The sequence below is a fragment of the Spermophilus citellus genome (assembly GCF_964194105.1).
Source record: "Spermophilus citellus genome assembly, chromosome: 16".
NCBI lineage: Eukaryota > Metazoa > Chordata > Mammalia > Rodentia > Sciuridae > Spermophilus > Spermophilus citellus.
The window spans coordinates 52913441-52926966 of NC_138196.1; the positions used below are offsets into that span (position 1 = coordinate 52913441).

At 38.6% G+C, this 13526-nt stretch overlaps 1 protein-coding gene across 10 annotated transcripts in view; it reads right to left on the reverse strand.

The window, feature by feature from the left end:
* The window catches only part of STOX2 (storkhead box 2), a 227520-nt gene that overhangs the window by 33330 nt on the left and 180664 nt on the right, over nt 1-13526 (reverse strand). Inside the window, exons 3-4 of one of the 10 annotated variants that reach the window (XM_081268915.1) lie at nt 10767-10891; nt 3941-4005 (exon numbers count right to left, since the gene is read on the reverse strand). The exons of 7 other annotated variants lie outside the window; for them this stretch is intronic. In XM_081268915.1, the coding sequence (XP_081125041.1) occupies nt 3941-3944 (4 nt within the window). In that variant the 5' untranslated portion in view covers nt 3945-4005; nt 10767-10891. Of the gene's footprint in view, nt 1-68; nt 399-3940; nt 4006-10766; nt 10892-13526 lie in introns of those variants that run through there. 2 more of the 10 variants (XM_081268917.1, XM_081268916.1) reach the window with 2 other exon arrangements.

The window sequence follows — 13526 nt, forward strand, 5'->3', positions numbered from 1 at the left end:
ATCCCAAATGAGCACTTCAGACTGGCTGCTGAGGGCCCGTGGAACACAACAGGAATCAGGTACTTTACCTTGGTAGATCTACTTTTAAAACATGAGCTCCAGAACTCTCAGCTCTTCTTATAATTCAAGGCTTGAGATACTGGCACAAGTTCAGTTCAAAAGCTGGCAGAAAGCACCTCTCAAAGGCTTTGTGAATATACTTTGCTGGTAATGATTTTTAGAAAGGAGGAAAAACAAAAAAAAAAAAAAAAAAAAGAGGAGAGGAATCCTCTTTACCATTCTTTTATCTATTTGCATGGAACAGCATGCCTATCCCATATATCACAGCCACTTGCACTGACTGAGCCAATGTCCCACTGCAGTGCCTCGGGAATCTGCAGTGTCACTCCTCTTCTGCTCGTTCTCTGCAAAGTGAAGTCATAGGGATGGATCAGCCAACCTGACTTCTCACTACCCTGCCCAGAATCCTTTGTGAGCTGAAATGAGTCATCGCTCCAAGAAAAGCTACAGCCTCCGTGTGTGTCTGGGCTAGCTCCTTTGTCTGTGCAATGCAGAGATTCTAGGTCAGGGACAGAGCCCAGGCACAGGGCTGCATGGGGCACATGCTTCTCTCCAAGGGGCCCAGGTGCCTCACATGCATTAGCACCAATTCATATTTTGTTAATCATCAAAACATTAAAAAGGGCACATACCTCCCGATACTTGAAGAAAGAACACACACATTAAAATTGATCTGGCATCTAATATACTCACCAGTTCATAATTATACACCTGACACATTTTCCTATCTATTTTTTTAAGGCTGGCTTCTCATTGTGATGAAGGACGACTCTCCACCGTGTGTGTAATAGGCGGTTCTACAATATACTCACTGGATCAAAGTTTAGCTGCAGCGAGCTATCTGTCACAAATTCCAGTTGCCGAGCAAGTCTTTGCAAGCCCGGGTCTCATCATTCCCGACACATCCCCGTCAGGCTTGCAGCCTGGGCAGCCAGTGCAGCTCTGCTACTGCCTGCTGATAAAGCCAGCGTTGGGAATGAGGTCACTATGTCAGGAACTCGCTCTCAGCGTGAGGTTCTCTGAGCTTACAACACAACTGGTAGGAGTCATAGGATTTTTATGTCACTGCTTCATGTGCCTTTTCTTTCTTTCTATTTTTTAATTTCGATGTCTAAGATCAGTAAAGCAAAAAAAAAATCAATTATATATCTGCATCAAAATGTCCTTTTCATGATATCATAACTCATGCACATATGGGTACATGTTGTTTTCACACACACACGTACACACACTCAAGACACATACACAAAAGGACCCCACTTCAGCAGAAACATCGACAAAGCATTTGGTCTTTTATTTACAGTACAAGAAAGGACATGTCAACATCTCAAGAGGAAAGAGGGGCGGGGCTTGAGAGTGACAGGACAGAATGACAGGAGTATCAGAAAAAAATAGAGTCACAGTGGAAAAGAATAATTAAAGGGAAAAAATGAATTCTACTGTATTAGTAGTTCTAATTGCCCAAACTCTTCCAAACCAAAAGTAATTCCCAAACAAGCACCCCTCACTGTCTCAACTCAGGGAACATACACCCGCCCGTTATCCCATACTCAGAGACTGACTAGATTTGGGCAGGAGAAGCCATGATGAGCGCAAAGTGGAGATGAAACCTAAAACAGGAAGCACCAGAGCACGAGGAACCATTAGCCAGGCTCTCCCAGATCTCAGAGCTGGAAGGGTCCTGACTGGGTCCCCAAGCTCAAATCCCACCAGAATCAGAACCTCTCTTAATTCCTGGGATTCAACCTGTTCTCAAACATCTCCTTCCACAGATTCAGACCCCATCACAAGTCACACATACGCTCTGGTGAGCCCAAATTGGCCTCTCCCATCACCCCACACAAAGATTCCCATTCTGCCCTCAGGGAGCTGTTAACTCATCCCTCTTCAGTCTGTTAACTCATCCCTTCTCAGTTCATTAACTTATCCACTAGCTACAAAAAGCAATCTGGTCTTCACCTTCCAGATCACCTCTTCTCTCATCACCTACACTTTTGGAAGCCTAGTAAGCATGCAGCCTATATTTTCATTCATTGGTGAACAATACATGGGATCAGAACATTGTTAGCACCTCTTCAGTGCCTCCACCTTCCAATGAGTTGCCCTTGTGGATTCCCTCTTTACTGGCAGTCAATTTCCCTCTTACAAGGCTGTGGACACTGGCTCTGTTCTCCACGTGGCACTATCCCCTCCCTTGTTCTGGACTCTGTGTAGTCGTAAGACTGTGGTAGGTTTTTGGTTATTATGTCTCACTGTCCATACCACACTAGCTGTTAAATCAGGCCTCCTTTAAGTACTTTTAAAAAACCTCATCAGTAATACTTTTATGCTTTATGATAAATAGTCTGGTCTCTATTTCGCCCTCCAATGTTCACTTGATATGCCGCAGGTTCTGACCTATGCTGTGGTCTCAGCCTGTATCCCACACCAGGGCCCCCGACCAAAGCGACTTGAAGTGACTCTACTAAGCTCAATCCACCCAAATTCACACAATTCAGGCCATTTCTGTCAGTCACAGTCTAACCACTGTGAGGTCAAAAATATACCTAAAAAAATTCGCACCTTAAGAATGCAGTGATGTAACTATATGATAAATGTATAAGAAATTAAGATCTAAGTGGAGATATCTTTGGCCCTGGCAACTTAAGACCGTTGGCAGGGGGAATCTCTAGGTTATTGTACCACCTCTTGACCGAATCCCAAGTTTCTTCTATAATCTGTAACAGTTTAAATAAGTAGATTAAAAACATCCAAATATTGAAAGAAAGAGGATGGAAAAAATTATTTAAAAAATGTATCCAAATTTACTCATATCTGAACATGCAAGTTTCCATCTCTGTGTGGGCCTATAGGACTTATATACAGATACTTCTAACCCTTATGAGAACCCTATCAGGCAAGTACGAATATGATTTCCTTCCTCAGAAAGTTAAACAGCTCAGGGTTACACAGCTCCTATGTGTCAGAGGGAGGATTTGAACCAGGAAAGCTACTGCCTCTCCACTATTATAATAACCACAGGAAACAAAAATAGTTATAGAACTATCCCTCAATTTTTAAACTTAACTTGAAGTCAATTGCTTACTTGGCACATGGGGCCCGTGGGTGAAGGTCACAGCTTGGATCCTTGCATTACCAGGTACCTGGGTCTAAGACTTCTGACTGACTGCCCCCCAACCTCAGCCAGCAGACTTTTATTGAACCTCCATGCAAAGGAGTGTGAAGGATCAGTCAAAACAAGAATCACAAACTTTTCTTGCTGTCCTACTAATAGCAAGACAGGTTTTATGATGAATACCCAGTGGCCTTGAATCAAAAGAGACAGGTAAGAAAGGCACTCTGAAGTTTTTGACACCAAGATCTGATAGACAGGGAAGCTTAAGAACTGACTCCAGCCATAATCAGCAGCCCTCCTCCTGCCCCCAGCACCTCCTGCTCCTTTTAATAACAGCTTTGGTGTTACAGTAAAGATCTACAAACATCATATAGAATATCCCAGAGGTGATTTGCTCAGTTGATGAGGTGTGGGCAGAGGTTGTGCTTGGCACTCGACTGGTTCCTTGGCAGAAGATTAAATAGTAACAGCACTTAGTGACATCGTCATGCAGAATCTTAATAAACATTTTGATGACTAATGGGCTAGCACAGTCTTAGAGCTGCTGCACTTGATAAAGCAGAAAGCAATAAATATCCTTAAATCAATTTAAAAATATCTACCGGGTGCCTAATTGCAATGTCCTATAGTGACTTGGGGAATTTAAATATGTGCAAGATAGTGTACATAACGCAAGGCATGTACATTGGTACTTTTGCATGAACAAATGCCATGGTCTCTACCTTCAAGGAGCTTAAAATGCACTCAAGGAGAAGAGATACTCACACATAACAAGTGCAAAGAATACAAGGCAGTGTCTGTCACAGGGAGGGAACAGGAAACAGGTGCCCCTGAAAATTCAGGAGAAAAGAACCTGGGTTAGAACAATCAGGAATGGCTTCAAGGAAAGGTGAACTTTCACTATAAAGAAAAAAGAAAGGACGTCCCACATGTTAGATCACAGACTCCATGCAGAGGGGGATTTCTGCATGTTTTGTGTTTACAAATGTATTCCCAAAAAGTGCCTAGCACTAAATTAATATATACTGAAAGGAGGAAGGAAGGATGGATGGATGGAAGGAAGGAAGGAAGGAAGGAAGGAAGGAGCGAGCTGGAGGGAGGAAACATAAACCCAGATGTGGAAGTATTGACAGGAAGAGGTGGAGGATCATAAGACAGTTCTTATACGTGGAAGTAAAGGGAGAGGAAGCATAAAGGGTGGTCCCAGATCAGATTGAGAAAGTCTTTAAAGGATCAGAAAAGGACGTGCCTTATATATGCAATGCATTTCACCTGGCATCTGTTATAGCCACCAGGAGGCTTTCTGCTTAGGAAGCCTCACCCCTCCATGAACCAGAAACAATTACCGCTCAACTCTGGGCAGCTGGCTATGGGAAGGAAGGTTGGCAGGTGAGGTGTGGCTTCCTCAGGGACTTCTCTTGCCTCCCCTCACCACCAGAAGTCGGAGATGCCAAGACTCTCTCTGCTTTGCAAGACTATATCCGTAGAGAAGAAAAAAAAAATCCTAGAGTGTTACAATATTACACTCACTGTACCCTAGTTCAAATCAACAGACATTTATTAAATACAAAACTTAGGAAGTGATGTGGTTTTTTTTTTTTTTTTTGCTCAGGTGAATATAAAAACAAATGAACTATAGTTCCTGTCCTCAGAGTTTAGCATCAATATCTGAGTCACTCAAAGCAAAGAGGGAAAGAGTGCCACAAGTAAAAGAAAGATGGTTACTTTTGAAAAAGAGATGTCCAAAAAATATGGCGGGAACTGAGAAGCACTTTGCGAAGGAAAAGGCACCCAAAGTGGCCATGCAGGATGAGTAAGTAAAGGTAGAAAAAAGAGGAAATGCGTCTTTCTAGGCAGTGAAGCAGAATAAGCAGACACAATGTAGCGAGAAAGTGCAAGATGTTTTGGAGAATGGCTGATGGGCTATCTGGCTTGGCTAGGATGGAAGGATGCATATGCAAGAGATTGGCAAAGATAAAGCCTACGAAACCGGGCTGGGATACGCTTTTGAAGAACATTAAGTTGGTGGAGAAAATCATCATAAGTTTTTCCAGAAGAGTGATGTTCTTGATGCTGAATGTTTGGATTATGCTGGCACCAGGGCGTAGGATGCATCCATAGAGCGAAGATGATTACTGAGACAAGGTGAAAGGGAGACTGTGGGAACCTGAACAAGATGCAGAGTGCTGAGTCAGGGAAGAGAGAAGCAGAGGGAGGTAAGAGATAATTTTCTGTTTCATGAATGTACTATCCAAAATTTCCAGCATGAATGTTAGAGTACCATGGGGAAAGCGTTTCTAATAGTAGCACATGGCCTTAACACTAATTGCTCAGGCTCTACCCAAAAGACGGTGCCCACAGCAGCAGCCTGACATTTGGAGTAGGCCCAAGGTAGAATATTAGTTCAAACTGAGAAATTCACACACACACACACAAAAAAGAAGAAGAAGAAGGAGGAGGAGGGGGGGGAGGAGGAGGAGGAGGAGGGGGGGAGGAGGAGGAGGAGGAGGAGGAGGAGGAGGAGGAGGAGGAGGAGGAGGAGGAGGAGAAGAAGAAAGAAACAATGTAAATAGCAATTCCTGGGCACCAGTAACAGATCTGATTTTCCTGGTTGCGTAAAATCTGATAAAAAACACAAATTAAAAATTTGAAGAAAGCAGTTTTGAAAACTGAAAGTTCCAGAGTTTTCAAGGCCTTTATAACTCAAGATCTACTGAGTTAAGTGCATTTTTCTAATGGGGAAGAAACAATTTCAATTAAAGCTGGATTAGATACAGCACAGTATAGGCAAGAAAATTAAATATTTAAAGAGCAAATACATTTGCTATCCCTACAAGCACAAGAGAGCATCAATACGAACGCTCAGGGAAGAACATGGATATTCTGCTACTTACTGAAATTCTCCTAAGTCTTTTGATCAGATCAATTCTCACAGGATTAGGAACATAAAATAATGACATTTTGGAGCTAGAGGAGACACTGAAAGTCAGCTAGTGCATCATTTGACAAGAGATAATTTTAGCACCCTAGTGGGGGAGGTGACTTGCTCAAGGTGACAAAGAGTTTGCAGCAAAGCAAGAACAGTGCTCAGGTCTTTTGATTCTCAGTGCACGCATCCCTCTGTGACCTGACCACACCTGATGTCGTGGAGTAATGGGAAGATATACGCTACAGTACATTAAATAGAAATAAATAAATTGAAAAATTAAGCTCCAAGCTTCCAAATGTACTTTGGATAAGAAATTATAAATTAAATATGCAGATATCTGATTTTCAATATTACAGCAATGATATAAATTACATTTTTCTCTCAGTTCTTCTAATCAAGGCCCAAAGAAGAAAAGGAGGGAAAAGATGAAAGTGAGAAAAACTAAGAGGACATAGTCTCAATAGTTTCAACATTATGTACAAGAACTCTGGGAAAACGTGGAAAACGGAAATGTCACCCTTCTCCATTTTGTTATTACTACAATAGTATTTGGATTTGTGAACTACTCATTTCCAAACATGCCTGAATCTCTCCTGGATGTTCCTCCCTAGAACTTTCAACTGCAAGAGTGATGGTATGCCCAAAGAAGCCTGCCATATATAGGGGTTAAAACTGATTGCATTTTGAAAACTTCCTGAAATTAATGCAAGGTATGCATTCTACACTGTCACAGATTGCTACGCATCTTAATAGAAAAAAAAAGAAAATTTAAAAAAATTTGTTTACATTGGACACTGGACATAGTACACTGTTCAACACTATGTTCCCAAATTTACAGGTCAACTGACCCTGCAGAGAGTCTGCTTAAATTATCTTGAGGTCAAATAATAAATTGCCAATGTAGGGTCCCTATCCCTGGGGGTAAAAGTGTCCCCAATTTGGAAAACAACAACTATACTTGAAAATGGCATTTCCCAGTACGCTTTCAAAACTATCACAAGTAAATGGTAATGATAGACCATTACTGAGTTTTGAGCTCTTTTAGCTGGAATTAGTTATAAGGTCAAAGAGCTGAGAAGCTGAATTATTTTATTGCTGGCTTATTTAATTATAGCCAAGTTAGTCTTTCTGTGGACTGCATTCCTGCTCTGTAAGATGAAATCAGGGGAAAAATATGAAGTTTGCAAAGGCTGACATTTTTTTTTTAAGAAGATGTAGCCATAGAACTAACCTCTGACCTCGAGGTGCTTCCAATTAACTGAGGAATGAAAAAAAGTTATGAATAAGAGGGAAAAAACTGCAAACTCAGTCCAGATAAAGTGTAAAGTAAAGAAACACTGCCCAAACATTTCCACTACAAAATTGAGCTGGGCATATCTGGGTTGAATTCATACTTGTTACAGGCCCCAACAAAAACCTGTTAGAAAGGGTAAACCATTATCTGACAAACTTCAGAACAGTTTCTAGATCTCCATAGATTCTGGCCTGACTCCTAATGTCTATTCTGTCTTTATTCCAGAATGAGAACAGTTTGTATTGCTGTATTCCCCACTTCACATGCTCAGCACCTAAAACCAGTCAACTACAGTAGTCACCCCCTTATTTGTGATTTCATTCTGAGGCTAACTTGTGGTCAACCACAATCTGAAGATATTAAGTGGAAAATTCCAGAAATAAACAATTCATAAGTTTTACATCGAAGGCTGTTCTGAATGACGTGATGATATCTCCTGCTGTCCCAATCCATTCTGCCTGGGATGTCCATCATCTCTTTGTCTAGTGTATTCATACTGTATACACTACCTGTCCATTATTCACTGAGTCACTGTCTATGCTATCAGATCAACTGTTTTGATATCTCAATCTTGTGTTCAAGTAGCCTTTATTTCACCTAACATGGCCAAAAAGAACAAAAGAAGTAATGACATCAATTCAGATGTGCCAGAGAGAAACTGTAAAGTGCTTCCTTTAAGTAAAAAAGGTGAAAGTACAATATTTTTAGAAACCACATTAATGCAGAGTCGTCCTATCAATCCCCAAAATTCCCTCATACTGTGCATTATACACCCCTATTCTGGAGAAACTACTGATATGTTCTTAGTCCCTATTGGTTTGCCTTTTTTAGAATGTCATATAAGTGGCATATACCATGTAAGCTTTTGATACTGGCTTCTTCACAGAGCATAATGTTGAAATTCATCCATGTTGCATGTCCTAGTAATGAGATTGCTGGGTCTTATGCTATGGATATATTCAGCCTCATAAACTACTGACCTGTCTTTCAGACTTCCCATGAACATATATGAAAACAACACAGTGAATCCCACAATCGGGTACATCCATAAGAATGGGATCCTAACTAGAATAAGATATAGTTGTATAATTATATCAAAATGGATTCTGGTGTCATGTATAACTAAAAAGAACCAATACGATTCAATTAGCAATGTAGTTCTAGCAGGTTTTTTTTTTTGGGGGGGGGGGTAAACTTCTTGGAGTTTTCTATAAGTCAAGTTGTTTGCAAAGAGACAATTTCATTAGACCTTTCAAGCCTTTTATTTCTTTTTCTTGCTTTATGCCAATGGATACAAATTTGAATACAATGCTGAATAGGAATGCAGAAGGTTAACACCCTTGTCCCATTTCCAGTCTTAAAAGGAGAGCACTCAGTCTTTCTTCATTAAGTTTGATGGTTAGCTGCAGATATTCACAGATGTTCTTTACCAGGCCCAGAAATCTGCCTTCTTTTCATATGTTGTTAAGAGATTTTTATCATCAATATATGTGAATTTGGTCAATTGCTTTTTCTGAATCAAAAGTATATGATTTTCTTCTTTTGTCTGTTAATGTGGTGGGTTACATTTTCAAATGCTAATCTAGCCTTATGTCCCAAGGCTTATCTCATTCAGTCATGATTTATTATTTTTTTATATTGCTGGATCCAATTTGCTAATATACTGTAGAAGATTTCTTACACCAACATTCACAAAGGACACTGATGTGTCATTTTCTTCTATAGTAATATCTTTGGTTTGGGGATAAGGATAATTGGGAAGTACTGCCTTCTTTTTTCTTTCTTTCTTTCTTTTTTGAAGAACTGATAGTATTTCTTCCATAAATGATTCATAGACTTTCCAATAAAACTATTTGGACCTGAAGTATTTTGGTTTTGGAACCTTGTAAAGTTTTAGCTAAAAAACAAATTTGTTAAAAAGACATGGGACTATTCAGACAGTGTATTTCTCCTTGTGTAAGCTTTGGCAGGTTATTCTTTCCAGGATTTGGTTCACTTTATCTAATTGTTGAATTTATGTGCACAGAGCTGTTTTTGGAATTTGCTTATACTTCTAGTGGGGACAGTAGTGTTATAGCCTCTTTTACTACTTATATTGCAAATTTGTGTCTTCTTAGTTTCCTATCAATCCAGACAGAGGTTTATCAATTTCATTGATATTTTGGAAGACTCAGCTTTGGATTTCATTGGTTTTCTCCAATATTTTCAATGAATTCTCAAATTCATTGATCTGTAATCTTATCTTTATTATTTTCTTTCTTCTACCTGCTTTGGATTTATTTTGCTTTTATCTACTTTGGCATAGATTGCTCAGTATAGATCTTTTTTTCTTTTCTAATATGAGCACTTAATCTATGTATTTCCCTCTAAGACTTACTTTAGCTGCTTCATATGAATTATGATATACTGTTTTCATCTTTGTTCACTTAAAAAGATTTTCTACTTTCTCTGAAGCTTCCTCTTCATCCATGGATTACTCAGAAGTAGACTTTAATTTACTAGTATTTGGAATATTATCAATTATCTTCCTGTTTTTGATTTCTGTTAAATCCCATTATGGTAAGAGACTTCTTTTGGATGATTTCAATTCTTTTAACAGTTTTTTAGGTGTGTTTTAAGTTTCAAACTATCACCTATCTTTGCAAATATTCCCTGAGGATTTGAAAGGAATGTGTATTCTGCTATTTGGAAGAGGAACATTTTAAAAATGTCAACTAGATCAGGTTGTTTGATAGTATTGCTCAATTTTTCTATATCCTTACTGGCTGTCTGTCCACTGCTTTTACAATTACTTGCTATTACTTGTTCTCCCGTTTTTCCTTTCACCTTTATTCTGTAGATATGTTTTTGTTTTGAGCTATTCAAATTATTATTCTATTTAAAATGTACTGCAGACAGCATATTCTTCAGTCATTTTTTAAAAAATCCATGCTGAAAATCTGTTATTTAATTGCTATGTTGAAACACCTTATATTTAATGTAATTTTTATAGTTATCATTTAGTACATGATTTATTTTTCCTTCTTCATTTTGTTCTTTTGTTTTGCCTTTCTTTCATTTGGATTATTTGAATAATTTTATTATTCTATATTAATTATCTATTGATTATTAATCATATTTCTTTGCATAGTGTTTTTAGTTGTTCTAGACATTTCAGTATTTATACTTATTTTTTTCAGTTTGCTGAGAATTAGCATTTTCATTTGGCAAACCTTGTTATCATATTAGACCCTTTCCCCTGTCTTCCTTTATGTTATAGTTGCCACCTGTGTTACATTTATATACATGAAAACTCTATTCTATTAATATTTGCTTTCTATCATTTTTCACATTTTTTAAAGAACTCAAAAATAATGAATTATATTTACCAAAATATTTGCCATTCTTTTTCCTTTATTCTTGATGTTCCAAAATTTCCTCTGGCACAATTCCCTGTTGATCAGCATTTCCCTTGAAATACATCTGGTAATGAATAATTTTAGTCTTCTTTTACCTGAGGATGACATTATTTCAACTTCATATTAGAAGGATATGTTCATTGGATACTTCAAAAATATTGTTGCACTTCATCCTAGCCTTTGTGGTTTCTAATGAAAAATGTGCAATTGTTTAACATATTTTATTACATATTGTGTATCATACTTCTCTAGCTGTCTTCAAGATTTTTCTCATTACTGTGTGTATATATGTGAGTGCATGACCAATGTGATTCTGCAACCTGTATACTCAGAAAAATGAGATATTATATCCCATCTGATTCAAATGTATGATTATCAATGCCATTGCACTGTCATGTGTAACTAATTAAAACAAATTAAAAGAATTTTTAAAATATTGTTTTTTTTAAAAAAAAAGATTTTTCTCTGTTTTGTTTTCAGCAGTTTATGATGTATCTAGTCTGGATTTTTTGTGTTTATCCTGAATAGATTTGTTCAGTTTCTTAAATCTGAAAGTTTAGGTCATTTATCAAATTTAGTTTTGGGACATTATTTCTTCAAATCGTATTCTTTTTGGAACACTGGCTACTCCACAAATGCTGAACATTTTTTTGTATTGTCCCATATATCCCTGGGGCTCTGTTTACTTACTTTTTCGATCTTCTTATCACTTTTTTTGAAACTGGACAATTTCTATCGATCGTATCCTCAAAGCCACTGACTCTCCTACTTTATACCCGGTTATTGAGGCCATCCATACATTTTCAATGTTGGTTATTACGTATTTAAATTCCCAAATCATGAACTGCTTCTGAATTATATCTTCTATTCCCACATTTCTGTGACCAGGATTACAACCGTTGATTTAATGTCTTTGAAAATGTCCAATATCAGTGACATCTCAATATTTGCAACTGTTAATTGTCCTTTCTCAAACAAATTGAAGTTATCCTGGTCCTTCAGAAGCTACTGTAATTTTGAGTACTGTTGATTACTATATTATGAGATTCTGAATCTTTAAATCCTAAGGACAATGTTGGAATTTTTTTTTTTTTTAACAGAGATTGAACCCAGGAGCACTTAACCACTGAGCCACTCCCCAGCCCTTTTTTGTATTTTATTCAGAGACAGGGTCTTGCTGAGTTATTTGGAGCCTTGCTAAGTTGCTAAGGCTGGCTTTGAACTTGCAGTTCTCCTGCCTTAGCCTCCTGAGCAGCGGGGATTATAGGCATGTACCACCATGCCCAGCTTGAATTTTTTTTTTTTTAAACAGATGATCAACATGCTTTGGTTCAGCTTGCCATATCCAAGCCACCTCCATCAGGAGTGATCTGAATTGAATCTCAAAGCTTTTACAATGCTATTTGGATTTGAACCCCATGTATACCATTCAATAGTCAGTCTGGGATTTGTGTGAAGGTCTAGTTCACTTTCAGCTCTCAAAAGGTTTGAAATGCTGCTTAGCACTGGTCCAAACATGCACAGCTAAGAAGTGAGCCCAGGCATTCATATAGTATTCTATGCAATAGTGTTCTGGGTTCTCTGTGATCTCCCCAACACTTTTCAGTTTGGGGACTGCGGGTGCGGGTCTTTTATGGTCTTTCTGTCACAAGCTTTAACTGCTTGCTCAGCCATGTACTTCCAGCAACTGCATCTGTCTGGTACAAGATCCTCTCTGTGATCTTCCCAATACTTTTCTTTCTTCCCTCCTTCCTTTCTTTCCTCTCTGCTCAGTGTTTTAATGTTATTTAAGAAAAAATTATTACTGCATTATAGCTATAAATTTTGAGATTCATTTGACATAATTATATGAGCATGGAATATAATTTGCTCCAATTCAGTCACCAGTATGTCCCCTTTCCCTTCCCTCCTCCCTGCCCCTGTTCCTTTCCCTCTATTCTACTGGTCTGTCTTCTATTTACTTAACAGTTTCTTTAAATAGTGCACCATAGATAAACATAAAGGCAAAATTCACTGTGGTATATTCATTTATGTACATAGGGCAGTTCAGTTGGTTTCATTCCACTGTTCCTCTCTTTTCTTGTCCCTCTTCCCTCCCCTTCAATCCTCTTCCTCTACCCCATTCATCTCTCTCTTATTTTCATGGACACCCTTCTCTCACCTGGTTTATCTTTCCCTCATATTTTGGTCTAGTTTCCACATATGAGGGAAAACATTTGACCCTTGACTTTCTGGGTCTGGCTTATTTCACTTAGCATGATGTTCTCCTGTTTCATCCATTTATTTACCAGCAAACATCATAATTCTTCTTCTTTATGGATGAGTAAGACTCCATTGTGTATATGTGCCACATTTCCTTTATCCATTCGTCTGTTGATGGGCACCTGGGCTGGTTCCATAGCTTGGCTATGGTGAATCGCACTGTTATACACACTGGTGTGGCTACATGCCTATAGGATGCTGATTTTAGATCTTTTGGATACATGCCAATGAGTGGGATGGTGGTTTCAATTCTGGGTGGTGGTGCTGGTAGCTATTCATTCTGCCAGAAGACTGGAGCCTCAGTTGCCTTGCTCCACCATGTACTTCCAGCAACTGCATCTCAGTCTCTTGCCCAGAGTTGGAAGGACACAGGGAGAAAAGAAGCAAGGAGAATTTGTCTCATTGGGACCATAGTTCCTTGGACCAGAAAAGATTCCCTCTCCTCACAGTCCTAGGGCTTGCTCAGTC